General features: G+C 43.5%; 1 protein-coding gene across 3 annotated transcripts in view; it reads left to right on the forward strand.

Moving 5' to 3' along the window:
* The first annotated feature begins 3506 nt into the window (after positions 1-3506).
* Positions 3507-21182, forward strand: part of LOC148524224 (uncharacterized) — a 182376-nt gene continuing 164700 nt past the window's right edge. For 2 of the 3 annotated variants that reach the window (XR_015878378.1, XR_015878379.1), the window contains exon 1: positions 3507-3659. Coding sequence is in view for 1 of the 3 variants with exons in the window: in XM_088472098.1 (XP_088328224.1) it covers positions 3599-3730 (132 nt within the window). In the remaining 2 variants the exon portion in view is untranslated. Of the gene's footprint in view, positions 3731-21182 lie in introns of all 3 variants that reach the window. The other variant, XM_088472098.1, reaches the window with a different exon arrangement.

The following is a 21182-nucleotide window of genomic DNA, read 5'->3' on the forward strand; positions in this document are numbered from 1 at the left end:
CATCAGTATATCATTTTGACAATAACATTTTTGTACATCGGCTGCCACAAATCTTAATCTTGCCATGTTGCAGTCAACGGTTTCTTACCATGGTAACAGGTGTTGCTAAGGACAATCAAATACTGCCAACATTTGCCAAATAGCAGCAACATCCATGGGCTAAATTTATGAACCGGCGCTTTTCAAAACGCCTTTGGCGGTTTCAGCCTCTGGATTTAAGGGAGCAATAATATCAAATACAAAACCAAGTGTGTTTAGTATTTAATATTATTGCTCTTTGAAATCCAACATCCATAACCGCATCATCTTTAAAAAAGCAGCACAATAAATTTAGACCTGTATCTGAGATTTCTCATTTTGCGTAGACCTATTTCAGAAATCATAAGTTGTTGCTTTAAAATGTGGTCCTCAAAAAAATATGTTTAATCAAATAAAATATGTTTTTATAATTTTGAATGGAATTATTTTTACTATAATGTTTCCTGTGCCTCTCCCCAACTGGTTTGACACTTCAATTTAGCATATTAGACATTTCACATTGTTTTACCATCCATAAAAAAAAATTTATAATAATAATTACAAATGGCTCTTGTTACAAATTTGACAGATATCGATACAATTTTTGTATTTTGCAGCATTTGCATGTTATTTTTTTCTAATGTCAGTTGCTAGCACAAGAGTATATGTAGTTGTTTTTAAAGAGGGTGTGGTTAACACATCAATACAATAATGGCAGCAGTTAAAGCACTTTCTACACACCTGCAGCTGTTCCTGCAATCATACTATATAGTCTCCAGGGCTGTACTGGCCATTTGGCACTTCTGGCCAATGCCAGAAGGGCCGATGGAGTGATGGGTTGGTCCTGCCCAGAAGCCTAGCTAAGCAGCTCTGCCTTTTGGCTCTCTTCTCAGACGGCATGCGAAGAGATTGGGGGAATGTCACAAGGTCACTCCACTGTGACTCGCAGCACGCTCCTTTTCTATACACGTGCAGAGAGGGATGCCAGGCCTGTTCAGCAGCCCCAGTCCTTCCCTAAAACTGATATTCCCTGCTGCAGACCATACTGATCAGGCTGCCTGCAGTGTGCTTCATGTTGGTTTCTTACAGGCATAAGGCTTGGGGAATCGGTATGAAATACTGCTGGCCCTCTGGTCAGCAGTTCAATTCCCGGCAGCGGCAGGCCGACAGAAGCAGAGATCCCGGCAGCGGAAGCTAGACAGTGCTGGAAATCCCGATCATCCATAGGTAAGTAAAAACTAACCTAACCCCCTAACCCTAACCCTCCTTAGGGGTGCCTAACCATAACCTCCCCCCAAGTGCCTAAACCTAATCCCCCCTCTAAGTGCCTAACCCTAACCCCCCCTTCCCTGCTCCCAAGACCTAAGTCCCCCGGGGGGTGCCTAACCCTAAGTCCCCCCCTGGGGGTGCCTAACCCTAACCCCCCCTTCCCTGCTGCCTAAACCTAAGTCTTGTGTGTGCATGTGTGTATGTGTGTGTTAGTGTGTGTGTGAGGAGGTGGTTTATTGATGCTGACAGGTTTAATGTGTGGGAGGGGGATTTGGTTTTATTTACTGCTGGAAGGGTGAGTGTGTGTGTGTGTAGGGGGGTTTAATGAATACTGGCAGGGTAAGTGTGTGTATGGTAGGGGAGTTCATTAATGCAGACAGGGTTAGTGTGTGGTGGGGTTGGTTTTATTGAGTGCTTGTAGGGTGAGTGTGTGTGGGAGGTTTAATGAGTGCTGTTTGAGTGAGTGTGTGTTGGGGGTAAATGAGTGCTGGCAGGGTAAGTGTGTGGGTTAATGAGCACTGGGAATGTACTGTATGTGTGTTAATGAGTGCTGGCTTGTTGAGTATGTGGGTGGGTTAATGTGTGCTGACATATATTGGGGCACAGATGTGTGGCATATATATGTATTGGGGCATGGATTTGTGGCATAATGTATTGGGGTACATCTGTATGGCATATAAAAAATTTGGAGCACATGTGGTATATGTATTGGGGGCATGGTGTGACATAATTCACAGCTATGTGGCATACAATAAATTTGTGGCACAGCTGCATTGCATATTATGTATTGGGGCACAAATGTGTGGCATGTTTTATGTATTGGAGGTATTCATGTGTAGCAGAATTATTAAGAGGGGATACAGCTGTGTGGTATATAATGAATTTTTTGGCACAGATGTATGACAAATTATGAATTGGAGCAGTGTTATGAGATACATTATGATTTTGGGGCTCTGTTGTGTGGCCTATTAGATAAGGCATTTTTATATTGTATATGATGAATTTGGGACACTGTAGTGTGGCATATTACAAATTGGGGACACTAATGCATGGCATATTATGAATTGTAGGGAGTAGGGGCAGTGGTTGAAATGTTGCATAGTGTGCCTAGAAACCGTGAACCGCCCATTTATATACCATTCAAGGTTTGGTAACAAGTATCCAATAATAAAATGTAAGACAGAGGCAGGTCAGCCAGAGTCTGGTAATTCCAAATATTAATGGATAGAGATAGAGGCAGGTCAGGTACACTCTGAGGTCTGGTAACAAGTTTCCAAGTATTTAATGAACAAAGACAGAGGTCTGTTATTAGGCATCCAAGTATCAAATGGGCAAAGACAAAGGCAGGTAAGGTTCAATCTGAGGTCTGGTAACAAGTTTCCAAGTACAGTATAAGCACTGCTGACAGGCACAGGAGTTAGAATTTAAGTGTCTGAGAAAAAAATAATCACCTAACAACTCTGGCAGCCAAAAAACGTCAGGAATAGAGAATAGTCACCCGATCGATGAGAGTTGATGGCTGGCACTGACACTCATACAACCTCTTTTTCATGCTGGGAAAGAGTTGTAACTGAAGATATAAAGTAAGGCTGCCCATTTCAAGTTAAAGTTTAATTTTATTCCATAATTTCAAACTTTTAATTTCAGTATTAATGCAATTCTAACATGTTTTAATAAATGTCTGACTATTTTCCTGGATATAAGACATATACTATATTAGTGTTGTTGAATTTATTATTATTATTTTCAAGATTTTTTGTCAATTGATCTGAAATGACAGTTTGTTTGAATGACAATCTATGATTGGACCCAGGACCCTTCAATTTAATGAATAGGGACATGATTAGTCTATGTATCAATAGATATGCATTGAGAATGCTATGACTATATTCAAGCTTCACTAGTGTTCAATATTTGGTAGCTAACCTACATTAACATTTGCATTCCGGGTTGTTTTGAATAACAATTAGGAGAAAGATAAACGCAGTTTTGTCCCTCACTGAGCTAACTATAAAAGTAGTTCAACCAGGATTGGTTGAAACATTTGTCAATCATTATGTATTTAGATTGATTGGCCGTTCAAGGGTTAGCGACTAATGGGCTTCAGGACCCGTAAATACAGACGCATTGAGCTTGCTGATTTCTGGGCACTCCTCTTTGTGAACAAGCCTCTGGGCGAAATGCGCGTCATCCAGGACCCGATCAGCTGACCGATATCCTGTGACCGCAATTGCACGACACACCCCAGACGCTACACACTCTGTACTTACCTGTGAAGTGTGGATACGAAACGCATCTAACAGCTGACAGGATGGCCGAATGCAGCACAGCGCAGACTATTCTTTGTTTGCAGACATCACATGACTGGACAGGTACCTTTCTATCCCCTTTGATGGTAGTTGGACTGATCTGGGGCGCATTTGAGTCCTGCAATGCCTGTATGGTAAGAGAGCTCATATAACACCCGACAGATCCTTAACAAACACCACCATACTGTTGTTTCTACAGACACTGATCTCCCCACCCTCTCATCACTCCGCTTGCACTTACTCTGAGTGAAAGCAGAAGTGGAGAGAAGCTTTATGTGTCTTACTTTACTTCTTTCAGCCTGCCATTCAAATCCTGCATGTCACATGAAACTCCTATGTAAATTGTTGATCTGATGCAAGGTTATTTTGAGTACTTTAACAACATTGAATGGTGGATAACTGGTAATCATGTGATGCAATCAATTTTGTGAACTGATATATTGAGACAAGGTTTAGTCTCTTTGGAATATCTTATATGATCCCGTGCAAAAGGTTGTCAGTGTGATAATTACATATGTGAACACAGAAAACCCTTCTTTTTCTTTTGCAAGTGGAAGATAGACCAATAATTGTAGTGATTACACCTTTGATTAATGACCAATTTCTACCTGTGTCTGCTAGCAATTTTCTTGTCTCTATGCATGAGAGATGATTATTGCCCATCAATATTTTCACCCTCTTTGTCCTGCTATAAGAATTAATTTTGACTTCTTCAGATAGGATTGTATTTTTTGACAACTGTATGTTTAATGTTTATTGTCTATCATCATTTTTGTAATTCAGTGCCTTGCAGCACCAATATTTTAATGAGTAACAATTAAAATTGATGTTTTATGATTAATCTATCATATCTTATACAATTTCATTTATTGAAATAATTAAAAAGTGCCCCAACAAATAGTCCACTTGGCCTGCCTGTGCAGGAAACCCTTTTTCTTGCAACTACGTTCCGTCAGTTGTGTTTGGAATGGGAACAAGTTCCACCGACAATTCCTACTCTTGCACCAATGCCAATCAAATGTGACTCCTCTGAGAAAAGTAATAAACTGCTCACCCAATGCTGCCTTCAATCAGTTGGCCGTCGCCCAGCCTATACTGCAGTCTCCACCTCCTATAGATTGCCTGGTTTGATACACTGTGACATCATGATGTCTGTCTCATTCCCGCGGCATGTGGATCCTACAGCACATGACCATACAAGGAGAAGAGGAGCAACAGAGTAGGAGGGATGCTGCTGTCACCCACGGACCCGAGTCACAGAGAAAAGGACAGTGGATAGAGGTGAGCAGTCTTGTCCACAACTAAAACTGGGTCATGACGTTTGCACTTTATCACTGACTGGGCCTGGGGTTTAAACATTTTATATAAAGTGGGGTCAGCAGTGACTGTGGTGAGGCAATGAATCAATACATATACATATGGGTAAAGGGTCAGGGTGCTTGCAATGACTCAGTGACTGTGCCTGGGGCTGAAAAATGTAATTAATAGACATATAGAGGGTGATCATGATGCTGATGAGACGTAGGGGGATGGTACTGTAGAGATGCAGGCGTGTTGCAAAGATGGGTTACACTGGTGAGATACAGGGATGTTGGAGCTGGAGAGACACAGGCGGGATGATGCTGGTGAGACATGTGGGGAATGGAGCTGTGTTCTTATATTAAGACTCAAATATTCGGCCCCCAAAAATCTCCCAAACTCTTAAGAGTTTGAACAGCCCTGTCATAGATAATTCAATGCTGCTGTATGAACTCCATCATTTACCTAATTCCCGCTACACAATATAAGGGCCTATATGCTCCTTTCCCTGCTGGATAGATCATATAGTATGTCATATGAACTTGATGCATGCAGTGCCATGCAATACTATTCATCGGCATAGTGCGAAGCGAGAAGCTAATTTACTAATATTATTATGTTTATAGGGTACAAACTTATTGTACATATTTTAATCTGTTTTAAAGTTATCATATATTTTGGAGCTGTTACAATATGGAACTGAGAAGAGGTGAGGGAGAGACAGAGAGACACAGGGAAAGGAAAGACAGACGGGAAGAGACAAAGAGATGGGGGAGTAGGGAGAAGAATATAATGAGAGAGTAGAACAGAGGCCCTGAGTAAGAGCCGGTCACTCTGACAGAGAACTCGCTCTGAATCAGGGCAGGTCTTTTTTTTTTTTTTAGAACGGCCTCCTGGCCGCTCGTATAGCTGTGGGTGACCACCCGTAGCTATAGCGAGCGGCCAGGAAGATGGTCATGATGGTCAAGACCATCGTGACCATCGGGCTTGCGACGAGACCCTTGTGGTAGGGTCTCGTTGCCGCAAGCCCCAGAGAGATTTCGACTCTCACAGAGCCGAAATCTCTCCCACTGACATCACTCTTTATGTCAGTGGGGTCGCCCCCAAACTCTGGGCCACCATCGACCTGGTTGCGAGCGCTCAGCACTTGCGACTGGGTCTGAATCAGGCCCAGAGAGCGGAGGGGAGAGGTAGGAAGCCATAGATAAAACAGCTCCAGTTACAATTCAAATTTGTATGCATTTTACTTGATTATGACTCAGTGAATGATAGTTCTAAAATACTAGTTTAATTTATTGATTCAATGACTAACAGAAAGGCAAGTAGATGCAATTAATATACTTTTAGACGTATATTTAATCTACTTTATCTTATCAACATCCATATCTCCAAACCTCCCTCCATTCTTCCCTCCTTCACTTCGTATTCTCTGCTACTCAAAAACCTTTCTTGGTTTTACACTTAAGATGTAGAGAAGAATGTAATGGATTGTGATTTGCTTAAATCCTTGGTTTTCTGCAATTTATTTGGGCAAATTACTGTACAAACCACCACATTTATTAATGTAAAAATTTGAAATATAACTCAGCGCAAATTGCCTTCTGGATTTTTTTAAATGTTATGAATGCAATTGGAATTATTAAGCTACGCTTTTACATGTCACAATCAACCCTACCAAATAAATTGCCAGAAAAAAGGGACATCTGTCCAGCAAAATTGCTCAACCTGCATGCAGTTATATTGTCTATTTAATATATTATTATTATTATTATTATTATTATTATTATTATTATTATTATTTAGTATCAAAATGCTTTCAATAAGAAACTCATTAAATATTTGTTACACCATAAATATATTTATTAATTGTTATTCATTGCCACTTTAATTCATATGTTGAATATGGTTTCTTATTATGTTCATGCTGTTTGAGCAATCTTACATGCTAGAGACATTTTCTGGCAGGTTTTCAACCATTTAAAGCCGCTATAATTGTAGACGATTTAAACTTTAATCCCCTGGATAATAAATCCAGTAGGTTTGGTGGGCAAAATCATATCGGTTTGTAACCACCAGAGAGAACTTAGGCCCTGATTCAGAGCCGGACGCTCTGACCAGAGCGCTCGCTCTGAATCAGGGCCCTCCTCCATTAAAATGGAGCGTCCTCCTGGACGCTCGTATAGCTGTGGGTCACCACCCACAGCATATACGAGCGTGCAAAAAGATGGTCGCAATGGTCTTGACCATCGCGACATCGGACTTGCGAGGGAAACCCTGCGGTCGGGTTTCCCAGCCGCAAGGCCAGGAGTGATTTTGGCTCTATCAGAGTCAAACTCACTCCCACTGACATCACTAGGGATGTCAGTGGGGCCGGCTTCAGATGGTAGGCGTTCCCTTGGGAACGCCTCCGTCTGGCAGGCACGCCCACCAAAGGGGGCGTGCTGTCAATCAACATCGACAGCACGCCCCCTTTGGTGCGAGACCCCGAGCGATGGAAAGCCCGTCGCTCGCCGGGTCTCGCGCATGCGCACGACGGAGCTCCCTCGGTCGTGCTCATGCGCAGTGGGGAACATTGACCCACTTGCGAGCGTACTGCCACTCGCGAGTGGGTCTGAATGACCCCCTTAATTCACTAAATTCCCTAAATAGTCCCAGTTAGAAGCTAGTCAATTTTAGTAATGTATTGAATCAATGCTTCGGTAAAGTTATTTTGTAGTGGAAGGTATCAGAATATCTAGTAGCCAGCCAGAGCATTAGAATGCCAATAACAGCACAGGGTAAATGACCTGAGGTACCTATGAAAGCAGTGAGGGAACATTGTGTACTATGCACACCTTTATCTTATCTCAAATTAATAAATGTAACTTGTTCTTTAGAGCTGTTACATTCTGCCCTCAGTAGGCCTCTATTTGAATGGCCAGGATATACAATGGTCGACATATTAAGGCTGAAAATGCATATTGCAGCAACAGAAACTAATTGTTGAACGTTAAAAAGTAGAAGGAGAAAAGTCACAGACAGTGAAGCTAATGGAAAATTATACATTTCTGTCTAGACATTTATAGCTCAAGTATCTAACAACAGTAGCAATGAGTTTCCAGCTAAAGTGGTTAATTGAGTCACAATCTGAAGAAATTTTATATCGTGAACATTTTCTCTGAATAGCTATTAGCATGGGATGAAATACAGATGTGTTTTTTCTACAAGAATAAATGTTAACTTATGAAACAGAATAGAAACTTTGGGCCTGATTCAGAGTTGGATATAGAGAGAGATATCTCTCTCAACTGATCATTTTGGAGAAACCATGCTGCACTGCAGGTGGGGCAGATTTAAAATGTGCAGAGAGATTTAGATTTGGGAGGGAGGTGTCCAAACTGACATCTAAATTGTAGAGTAATAATAAAGCGATGCAGTATTTGTGGGCTACATGTAAAAGCAGCCAGTATTTACCCCACATGCAAAAAAAAATTATGTATTTACACCCCTTGCATTGCAACATGGTTTGCCCAGGTACACAGTTAAGTGTTATCTCTCTCTCTCTATTCCCAACTCTGAATCAGGCCCTTTGTGTTCTTTTCATAGGTCAGTACAGTTGTTACTGTATATAAGACACTTGCTTCACGTAGAAAAACAATGGGAAATGTTTCCATACTCCATATACATACGTGTATCATGCGTCTTTCTGGACTGCTCACATAACCAATCCTGTGCCTAGGTATGAACAATGCAGAGAGTCGCATTTCAGTCACATCTTCCCTTGTCACTGCAGAGGCATAACTGGGTGTCACCAGAGGGTTAAAATGGTTAAAAATGATATCTGCATGCCCTGCAGTTTTAGTACCTGAGGCCCTGAGAAGGAGTTTGTACACAGACTTAACCTAGGGGTTATTTATCAAAGCTTGGAGAGAGATAAAATACCAACCAATCAGCTCCTGTCATTTTTCAAACACAGAATGGCAAACAGACCTTGAAGATAAGTAATGATATTGTCTGTAATAGAGTGACCAGACTAAGAATTATGGGCCAAATACCAGTTAGAATAAGATGAAATTAGTAGGATTTGTTAGCAGAAATGATAGCATATATGAAGGGGTTGTCCATGTGTGACACCAGTAAGGTGATTGAAGATCTTTAGTATTGGATTTCACACCATTCCAGTGATTCCTGCTGCTTCTTCCTTCCCACGTCACAGCAGAGAGGCAGCTGGTCACCAATCCCAACACAACAATTGACAGTAAATATAATAATGCTCACTTTATTTAGCTGGAACTCTTTGACAGTTCTGGATCTTCCCATGCATATAACTAGCAATAATACATTACACTCTAAAATATATTTATCCAACACTTAAGGTGCATACACACACAACAATTTTTCGAACGATTATCGTTGAAAAAATAATTCACTTTCTAAGTTAAAACGATGAACGATTTTCGTTCATGCACATTCACGCTTGTTTGTAGTTCTGTCAGACTGACCAACTCAACAATTTTCATCAAGGGAATAAGCAAAAAATCGTTTGAAGTTCAAAAAAATTGTTGATTACACTTTAAAAAATCTGACAGATAATCGTTCATAAAATCGTTCAGAAAATCGTTGGTAACAAAATCGTTGTGTGTGTATGCAGCTTTAGTATAAAAGTATGGCCTACTACTGATACTGGACTGCTTTGGAAACTACCAGCATCAAAATCCCTAACAAAATCAAGGTTAAAACATATAATTCAGTGTTTAATAACATTCAGTATTGTTCACCACCTTTACTCTTCCTTATTGGTAATACCCTTAATGGTGATTGCACTAACTCATGCTCCACCCTTACCAAATTGGTAGTAGACAGTAGGTTAATATCTACAAGCTATTACCATACATACAGTCCTAAGCATAGCTATATTAACATGAACAATAGAGATCACTGTGGATACATAGTAAGTCAGTCTGTACTTTGCTGTAAGTACCAGAACAGCTGCTGCACCTGAGTTCTATATCTCATGTAAAAGTCTATCTCCTTGAAACAATATCCTGAAGAGCAATACTTGGTGGTCTGCACTCTCTTAGTTATATATATGCATATATATATATGTATTTTCTTGTAATTCATTTCTGTCTTATATCCTGGTATATTAACCTGTAATTTCAATGCTTAGTCATTAATTGTGCCTGCCAGAGTCATGTGGTGAAATAAGGTTTTGGTATTTAGATGTGATTTCCTGCAGTCACTCCCGGTGCTGCCTCAGGGGCTGTCTGCTGATTCTGTAGCACAATGAAGGGGAGGCCGGCCTAACGTCTCTGTATCAGCCCCTGTGGGCCGTCCTCCATCTGCCTCCTCACAGCATCACTCTCCAGGTCCATGATCTCAGCTCAGCTCCAACCAACTGTCCTTCCCCTGTAACTGTCACTGACCTTACCACTGGTCATGTGACAAGCTCCTGACCTCTTCAGCAGCTGCAGAGACTGCTGAGAGTTGTGGTCTGCACAATGTCAGACGTAATACCTCGCATAGCAGGGTATTACACATGTGTTAAATTGGAATTCGACTAAGGCAGAAAGCCATGCGATATGTGTCTGCATTTAGTATTCCTGTGACCATTAACCATTGATTCTGACAAAGGTAGTGATGACAGATCCCCTCAGATGAATTGCACATATGAAGGACATATTTAAATATTTTCACATTCAAAAGCTGAGTATTAACTTGTTCAATTATCATTCTATTGAATTACATGATGTTGTTAACATCACTTATATTCACCAATAAATTGTATTTCTATATTTTAACTACCCTAGCTAGGATAGCCGGTGCTGCCCAGGTTGCAGAATGGACCTTGAAGTCCATCCGCAGACTTCATTTGTTACATTGTCCTCACCTATAACCCCAATCCATTGATGCTAAAAAGGACCCCACTATTTGATAACATGGTTTTAACCTTGAACAGGACCTATCTATCCTTCTGAAGGCTGAAATGTGAAAAGAACTAAACTTAGGCCCCCATTTATCAACGAAGCATAACCCCTTTAGTGCTCGCTAAAGGTATTATGCCATCCTTTCTGGATTTAACAAACAGCGGTAATCTAAGATTACCGCTGTTTGTCACAGCTTTGCTCTCACCATCTTTCAGATGGCGAGAGCGATGTGGTCCCCTTTGCTGGCAATAGAGACCCGGCGCTGCCTTTCCAGCTTCAGCAAAGCCTTCCAGGCACTGCCAGGTCCCCGTGTCATGCACATGCGCAGATAGCAGTGATGTATCTATAATGGGTGCAGCGTGTGCGAGGCACACGAGCCCAGGGTCCAGGGTGGCCCCGCACCGCACACCCTGCACCCATATTATTTTAAACGTACCTGTCCGTGGTCCTGCGGCGGGTGTCAGTGCTGCTAAGAACACCAGAAAATAGCCACCACGGCCATTTTCCCGGCGTTCTGCGCATACGCAGTAGACTCCGGGCACACTCTAGTGCCCGGAGTCTACTAATGTACTGTTGGCTGGCCAGCTGCATCAGTCAGCTGCCGGCCACCGGGGAGAGAGGAGGGGGCCTCGCACGGGGAGTGCACACGGGCCCCCTCCTCTCTTAAGACGCCCCTGGCAGATGGACCGTTGCGCATGCACATTTCACAAGACTCCTGTCACTGGTAGCGCTAAGCAGAGGAGGAGGACTTTGCTGAACCTCACCGGAGGGGAAAGTATTGGTAAATACTAGAGGATTTTTCATTTGTATTACAGTGATACTAAATTAAACATTGCGCTGGTGTTTACCTTCATTGATAAATGGTGGCCTTAGTTTGAATGTGGTATACTAAAGAGGGAAAGCTTTGACAAGGAACACAGAAGTCATTCACACCTGGATAACTATACAATTTAGGAGTAAATGATAATGCAGGAAGGCGTATTCTCTGACTGTTTGGAATGAGGTATAACAGGAGCAGAGTGACTTACAGGGCAGAAATCAGTATAGCTTCCCAAATGACTGTGGTTTCAGAAATCACTGCAGAACAGAAATCATTGCCAAGACCATGGCATATAAAAATGTACCGGTACTGGTAATGGAAATTAGTAACTGTAAGTGCAGGTGCAGTATTACAGTTGATCCTCCGACTCACATTGGAGCTCTGCCTGCCTCCCACTGGTACATCTCAGCCTGTGCCTTCAGATTAGTGCAGTTTTAGGCACTGGAAGACATCCTGAGCGAACTTGTTTAAACAAGAATTTCAAATCAGAGATTCCACGGCCTGCTTGGTGGGCACCATGTAGATCTCCATAACCCTGACAAACTGCAAACATGGTCAAAAACCTAATCCTGATCAAAGTAAACCACCATGCCAAATTTGGTGGAACTAGGTAGAAAACTCTGGCTGTACCGAAAGGACAAACAGACACACACAAACACACATACTTTCTTGCTTATTATATACATATAATACTGATGTTAGAGAAAGATATAGATATATGATCAATGGCAATATAATAGGGGAACGGGAGTTAGGGGTGGTGGCTACGTGTCACTGGGGCATGGCCAATGGCACAGGGGTGTACCGTGAGTCATGGTGGTGTGGCCTCATGGCAAGCCCAATTTAAACATGCCGGTCAAGCAGAGTGACAGGAGGCAGAGCCCCTCAGGCCATCGGCCCTTCTGGCATTTGCTATAATTGCCAGAGGCCAGTCCGGCCATGCTAATATGCACATGATTTAACACTTGGGGCTCTATTTATTAACATTATTTTGACTCAAATAAAGTGAAAAAGGGTGTTTTCACACCCTTTTCACATTATTTTCGTATCACCTATAGTTATTACAGGGCAATTGGAGTAAAATTCGTAAAATTCTACTCCAACCCCTAAGTATAACTTATTTTTAGTAAAGCAGATCGCATTTCCCATAATTGTAATGGGAAATGTGATCCGACCAGAGTTACTAAAAATAAAATGTGAAAAAATATCGTGGAAAGCCCTGTGATAATAATGCCACCTGGAGGTGGCGTTATCCAGGGTCTCCCCCAGTTACCGGCCTCCTGCCCTGCTCTAACGGAGAGAGCAGAGCCAGGAAAGTCGGTCCCAGTAATCAGCTGTGTGGTCTAAACAGACCGCAAGCTGATTACTGTAAAAAAAAGAAAAAAAAAATAGTAAAAAAAAAAAATTTACTTACCTGACTCCAGGGACCGGTGATCGGGCCTCCAGTGATGACTCCCCTCCGGTCAGCTGGTCTCCCATAGTGCACTGCTGCCCGGTCATCAGGTGATTGGGCCCCAGTGCAGTATGGGAGATCACCTGACCGGAGGAATGGAGAACATCACCGGAGGACCGGAACATGCAGGTAAGTGTAATTAAGGGAGAGGGGGGTCACGGGGGGAGGTGGGGTCGCGGGGGGGTCCGTGATCTTGGGGGCGGGGCTTAGCGCCTGGGGGGTATCAGCGGCGACCTCTCAGCGCATGCGAAAATACCGTGATAAAGCTCCAAAGGGGATTTGCAGGGATAGAGCCTTATCGCAAGCTCTGTCCCTGTAAGGGATTTGTAGTAAATCCCTGTGATATTGCCTGAATTTGCAAAGCGAATTCACTCGGTAATATCACACTACAATCTGCATTCAATATGCGGATTGTAGTAAATAGAGCCCTTAGCCATTTGGGAGTGTCCATATGCTTTCCATGGTGCTCATGTGTCTGTTTATCATCTTGTTTCATATTTTAAACATCATTGGAATTATAGCAAAGTAAAGAGGCTATATATATATATAGCAGCTATATTCATACGTTCAAATGAGAAAATCAACTTTAGCATTTTATGGTTCCTAATCAGCTTCAACGGCTGGATTTAAATGGGCCATTAAATACAAATATTGGCAAGTTTTGTATTAAATATTATTGCCCCTTTTAAATTCAGAGGCTGAAACCGACTTTGAAAAACGCTGCTTAGTAAAGTAACCCATAGGTTTAGGTTCTGCAAAATGGCAGGTGTCACAAGAACACGACAACCCTTAAGAGATAATGGGTCTGATTCTAATTTGGGAGTAAAGCAAAAAATAGCAAGTACCTTTGCACTTTGGAACAACCATGTTGTTCTCTCTGAACAATATACATTGTTCAGAGATATTTAGATTAGAGAGGGGTGTGTTCAAGCTCAAATCTAAATTGCAGGGTAAAATTAAAGCTATTTAGCATTCGTGGGCTACACACAAAAGCAGCCAGTACTTACCCTGCATGCAAAAATAATTAAGTCCCCGACTGTTTTATTCTTACATTTTGCTACGTGACTTAACTAATAACTAGAAATAACTCGGACACTTATGCGGACCATGTTCTAGCGGATGATGCAGAGCGCTCAGACGGACAGCAAAACCGGAAGTAACGGGACCCGGACTTAATGGACACTAATACACAAGGTATTTAAACCCCAGGACTTTGGTCACCACTTCACCTACCCTTGAAAAAGTCCCTACATGGGATGAAATGCGTTGGGAGACACTGGGAATATGACTTTGTACTTTATCACTTTGATACTTTATTCTTAGAATTAATCCATCTTTTTTAACCTCACTGTGATGTCTGTTTTACAAGTTTAAAATGTATACCCCTTTGTTTTGATACCCTCTGCGACCATATTGAGCCTTGCAAAGGCATGTGGGCAGAGGAATAAATTATACCTTTTACCCTCTCCATGTACATAGTGTACTTTGCCTAGGTTTAATTGGACCACAGTGTCCTCTGCCCCCTCTAACCCACACGCAAAAACCATGCAAAAAGAGCACGTCTGGTGAACCAGCAGGACAGCGTCGAGACCTGGGTAAGTCAATACAGCTTACCCACTTTTCAGCATATTAGTGTCCACCAGTACCTGATACTCTGGTTTGTTTTGTGTGAATTCTGAGGTGGAGTGGCAGCATACCGATACAGATACCATTTGTAGAGGGGAGATGTTTTTTCCACACTACATTACTACTTACCAGTGACTTTCTTGAACACCACCCAATATAACCCATTTGTTGAGACACAGATGAACCTAACTGCCCAAAGTTTTGTAAACCAGTGACTGATTGCTGAGACTGTTTCTGTAAGAACACCCATCCTACAGTTTATTTCAGGTGGATCACACCAGGATTTGAGATACATTATCCACATATCCAAATAACATGAGACCATCAATTCAACCACACACACCATCCACATAGTCTGTAAATCACGACTTTGAAGTGATAGAATAGGACCTCAGAGCGCTGACACTACACCCCATTCCCTATAAATACTAAGGAAGGTTGGGACACCTTCCCGGTGTAGAGCAGCTAGAGGTACTACACAAAACCCTGTAGTGCGAACCTGAATACAAATCTTTTCACTTATGTGGAATTGAAAGATGACATAGCCAAAATGTATTTGATCAGATTGAAATTGTGATTTGAGGATTGGTTGTAGTAAGACAGTAGTACTCCTTGGCCACAGCCAACAATTGTATTTGACTAAATAAGAAGAGGCAGATCCCTGCCAAATGTAAACTGGCCTGAGGCAGTACCATGCCCCCTTAATTGGCACACCCTTGACCCCTCCCTAGGATGAAGGCCAGGTCCCCTCCTAAGGTAGATGACCAACTTGCCGCTATCAAAAGGAAAATGCTACCCAGGAACTCCTACGCCATAATAGGCCGCCTAGGAGCACTGCTTCCCCCCCAAAGCCCACCACCCATCTGGAACTGCTTGCATTTTAAAGAAATCCACAAAGGTCTCTAATAAACTATTCCAGGCCTGTACCCTTGAGGTGTAGCCCATCGGGCCTATAAAAGCTCTCTTCATCGTAGCACAATCGAGGTAACTCGTCCTCCCATGTTGGTCGCCAGCCTGGAAATCGCAGCTTTGACTTTCCTACGTACCCGGTCTAAAGCTGCGCCACCTTGTGAGCCTCTCCAAAACCTCCTAGGCACTATTTCTGGCCATTTCTCAGAGGTTATTTGCAAGTCCCATCTAATAGCAATTATAAAAATAAGCTCAATGCCTTTGCAAGTGCCCAGATCATTGACCCCTAAATGTATGACTAACTAGTTGCGGGCCCCAAATCTTGCTTCTGCCGCCCATAGGGCATCCAAAAGGCCAGACCACTGCATGCCCCTAAACCCAAACCACCGAATCCTGTTACTACCTAACAATTAAGGTGCCTGAAATGATAAAGGATGCTTGTTAACCTAGTAAATGTATGAGTGCCCCAAGAACCACACCCAACATTTAGCATTACCGGGAAAACCTGCAAAAATCAATCACGTCAGAATTGTGAAAAGTATTTGTAGAGAAAAGAGCAAATCCCCGCAAACCAAAGTGCCGGCTGGCCCTACTAATAAAAAATCATCTAGGTAATGGGCACCCTCCCCCCCTGACCTGTACCTGATTGCATGCACCATTGCAAAAATGAGCTGAAGTACTCAAAAAAGAATGCGAAATAGAACATCCCATTGGTAGGCATTTGTCTATGTAATAACCTTCTGCAACCCTAAAACCCATATATTTGCATTCCTTATTTGAAAGATTTGGAGTGAAGGGGCAGTAATAGGAAAGTGGATTCAATATCCACCTTTGCCAGCAATGCTTGTCTCCTAAAACCTTGCACTATCTCCAGGGCTTGCTCGAATGATTGGTAAACCACTCGGCAATCTGCCGGATCTAACGCGTCATTGAACAAACCCCCTTCCGGGTAAGAAAGATGTTGGATCCCACGGAACTTGCCCAGATTCTTCTTAGGTACAACCCCCAAAGGCAAAATGCATAACTCCTTCATAGGGTGAGACGATAAAAGGCCGCAAATGGGCCCCAATCTAACTTCCGTCACTAGCTTACTCCTAACGACCTCAGGGTGATCCTGAACTGACTTCAGATTCAGCTTGGATATAACGCAGATATCACGGGTTAAGGGTAAATGAAAACCGAACTTAAGTCATTCAACAAAAAGGGTGCTTCCTCCCTGAGAGGATAGCGACCTAACCACTTTGGAAACTCAACCAAATGAAATTGTTGTTCATGTCAGTGTTCCCCCCGACCCGCTCCGGTGCCACCGCATAGCATGCAGATATGCATGTACCTACATCCTGATCCTTCACTGCATTGAGCATTGATAAACGCATAGCACTTACCGCAACTGCACCAGTGGTGCCGGTATGGGCCGGAAAGGGCTGTTTCCGAGCCACAGCGGAATCAAAGGGCACCTTGGGCTGCTGTTTGACCTCTTGCCAGACTTCAACATCCTTGAAGTCAAATTGAAATATTGCCTGACCCTCCTGATTCTTCCTGAAAGTCTTGTCATACTGACGCCAAGCATTACCCTTCACCGATTTATACATGCCGTGAACCAACTGCATGTACTTCAGAACGTTCATGTACTCCCTTGGCCATGTCTCTAGGTAACTTGCTGAAAATACATCATGCAGTTAGTTAGCCTGCAGTTATCCCGGAGGCCTTCGCCTGGTCTAAAGCCTTTTTAGCATCAGCCGTAATGGCGAACATATCCACAAACTTGGCCCTCCTAATCCATTCTCTAATTTTTTATCTCAACCCCCTAAGTATCACTGTGTTCCATATCCCCTGCTGTGTCCGGGACCTTAGTTTCTGATACTGTACTGGATCTCTTTGGACTCTATCGCTTCCCCTTAAGCTTCTGCGCCAAATACTTCATGAACTTGTGTGGCCTATTGGTGGAGCTGGAAGAACTGCTGGAATCATCGGATGAAAGGAGGAAAGTGCTGCACAAGGGGGGAACTATATGCTCACCAGATCCTGTAGAGGATGGCCTGGCCACGACCGACTGCGTGCTTACTTCTTGTCCCTCGATGCGCGGTGCACCCACCATGACTTGACTCGCCGTCGGATCAATCTGGACTGCCAACAAAAACTCCTGTGTGACCCTGGAAGACTCAGACATAGAAACCTGGGGACTTGAAATGACAACATGTGAGGTGGTGAGGTGTAGGTACAGCTGGCGGACTAGGTCGAGGCACCAGCAGTGGAGCAGTGATAGCGGGGCCAGCAGGATGTGGGGGCAGAGGAGGGGGGTGGTGCTGGTGGCAACATTGGGGCTTCAGGAAAGATTCTGAATGTGGAGGGGGCCCTGTCAAGGGAAGCTGGTAATTCTGGTGAAAACCCGCTGCACCCTGCGAAAAAGGGTCTTGGACGGGAAAACCTGGAGCCATGATGTATTGCATTCAGGCCTGTTGTAAAATAGGGTAGGCAGCTCTAAAGGGGGGAGCAAATAAAAGGGGGAGGGGCTGTTGCTACGCTGCATTTGGGAAATATGGGGACCAACCAGAATTAAATAGTGTGGCAGGGCTGGGAATCTACTACGTGCGCATGTCCAGCACAACGCCGCCAACTCCTGTATCGATGGACTTAATAAAACTACCCGTAGGTGCAGGGGAAGCTGGATATTGTGGCACAAGAGGTGTGCTGTGGGCCCTAGAAAGCTCAGATTGCCCAGGAGAAACTGCGCTATGTGGGCCACTGGGGCTAACTAATAATGGTGAATTTAGGTCAGTGACAGGTAGCTCCCCCTGCTCCTGAAGCTGTGGGGGCGGGCGGTGTAACAGCAGGCAATTGCAGCCTGGTATGGGATGTAGTCAGAATACCGATGCCCGGAATCCCAGCATTGAAATCCCGACCTAGGTCTAAAGATAGGTGTCTAAATCCCGACGCCTATCTTTGCTCAATGATGGAATCCCGATAGACTGCTTCCCAAACAAAGGTAAGGGTTATCGTTAGCCGTGGGGGGGAGGGTTAGGTTTAGGCACCCCTGGGGAGACTTCGGGTTAGGCACCCCCCGGGGCAGGTTAGGATTGGGTTATGGGAATGGAGGGTTAGGGTAGGGCACCCCCCCGGGAGGTTTAGGGTGAGGGAAGGGAGGGTTAAGTTTAGGCATCCCCGGGTGGAATTAGGGATAGGCACCACCCCGGGAGTTTAGGGATAGGCACCCCTAAAGGACAGTTGGGGAGGGAGAAGGGTACGGATAGGGTATTTACCTTAGCTGTCAATATTCTGCTTGTTCGGGCTTCCGGCATCAGCATTTCACCCGGCGGTTATTCAGCCACCAGGATTTCATACCCAACCCTTCTTATATGGGGTTAGCTGATTAAGGGCACATTTGAGTGGGCAGGGCTAGCTATCAGCATTGAATGCTAGAAGGCCTGGGCCAGCAGGAGCAGGTTGACCTGGCGGAGGGTGCCAGACTGCCCCCTGTAGCCCCAGAGACCCAGGTAGTGAGGGGGAAGATGAAGGAGCACTGGTGCCAGGGCCCCCGGCGTGCGCGCTGCCTGTGGGCAAAGGCACTGCATTGCGGATTGTGAGCCACACCTGGAGGAAGTTGCAGCTGTGGAGGTGAGGGGTCTAGCTGCCTCCATTAAGCGGCGTGGTGGGGGGCTGAATGGCAGGGCCGGAGCATACTGAAGCTGGGAAGCGCCGGAGCTGGGTTTGGGAGAACAGGCTGGGGATGCACTAAGAGCGATGGGGGCGGTGGAAAGGGGACAGCAGGGAGAGCAGATTATGGCAATGAAAGACAGAAAGGATAGTGTAATGAAGTAACAAAACACTGAGGTACTCAGCCAGCCTGGTTGAAAACTGGAAAGAGGAAGATAGCTCTTCAACCAGGTTATTTATGAGACTAGTAGAGGCCTTGCCCCTTACTATCTGCTATAGGCTATCAATTTGATTGACAACCTCCCAGCTATGCCCCCTCTCTTCCCTTAACCCTATAATGAAACTAGCAAAATTCCTTAACAAACAGGGTGCTTATCGTTCCTCAAACTTATGCAAGTATTCGGATGTCTAAATGTATTTGCAACATGGTTTGTTCCAGATACAAAGCTGCTTTCTTTTTTTATTTGCTCAGAAGCAGCCCCAATAGGAGAAAAAGGAAATAAAAGAGGGTGGGTGGCTAGTAAGGAAATAAAAACCATGATAACCGATGCAATAGTTGTAAAGTAATTTAACCGGATAATGGTTACATTTGATGAGCTGTGCATTCCTGTCCATCCTCATATCGCCCAAAAATTTTCTTTTTTAAACAGTAGTTTAAAACTAGCCTAACTGAAAAATCCATAAACATTAGTGAGTTCTTCAGTTATATAAATTAAGCCAGGTACACACTAGACGAGAGTGTAAACAAATTTGCCGACAATGACCAATCATTACGACAATTTTGTTAAGTCGTCCAGTGTGTACGGACGTCACTGATGATGCGTACTCCCGTGTGTCATCAGTGACTTTGTCCGTTGGACCTACATGTAGGTCCGATGGGTGATATCGTCAGCAGGGGCCATGCTGCTGAATATAGCATGGCCCCCTCCGTTTTTCTATCGCTACCGGCATCGGCAAGAGTGTATGCACTTGCCGATGCCGACACCCTGTCAGGTCCCGTCGCATAGAAGGTCGCTATACACTAGACATCGTCTAGCGTCTACCCGGCTTTACAGTGCTCTAAGAAAGTTCACAAAATATTCACATACAGTGGCCATCTGTAAGTTTCACTTTACAGTAGGCAGATAAACAATTCTAAACCACACAGAGTACATATAAATGGTCATCTTATGCTGAGTTGATAAATCAAAGAGATTCTCTCTTTTAATCTGTGAAGTTGCCAAAGTTGTCGCATCTTAGGAACTCAATATTATAATTTGATTGAAGGGAAAAGCCAATATTTATAACAGTGTCACACCTGAGGGTTGGTTTGGGCTGGAACAGGCATGGGAGGCTGAAGAGCAGACTTGGGAAGTGTGAATAAACCTGGGTGGCTTGAGCCAGGATTTTCTCATGTATTGCTGTAAGGATGTAGAGGAGCTGCACAGTATGATGGGCCCAAAGGCAAGAACAAGAATGGAATGTCTTTATTAAACAGCAGTTTGGAATGAGAACTGTAGAAGATAATACTGAATGAATGAGCAGAATTGGATTGAGACCGGTGAGGCTGGATTGAGAGCTGGGTCGGTTTGAGACCGATGTTGATTATTTGAAGAACTTGATGGATTTTAATCCGATGTTGAAGAATTGAAGAACTTAATTGATATGAGTCCGATATTAATGAATTGATGAACTTGATCAGTTGGGACCAATGTTAATGAATTGAAGAACTTAATTGGTAGGAGTCAAATATTAATGAATTGATTAACTTGATCAGTTGGGATGGATGTTGATGAATTGAGAAACTTACATAAATTGATAACAGTCTGATGTTGATGAATTGATGAACTTGATCGGTTGGGACCAATGTTGATGAATTGAAGAACTTAATTAATATGAGTCCAATGTTGGTAGCATCGGATGAGACAGATGGTTGGAGG

The sequence above is a fragment of the Taudactylus pleione genome, unplaced genomic scaffold, assembly GCF_031769625.1.
Source record: "Taudactylus pleione unplaced genomic scaffold, aTauple2 ptg000120l, whole genome shotgun sequence".
Lineage (NCBI taxonomy): Eukaryota > Metazoa > Chordata > Amphibia > Anura > Myobatrachidae > Taudactylus > Taudactylus pleione.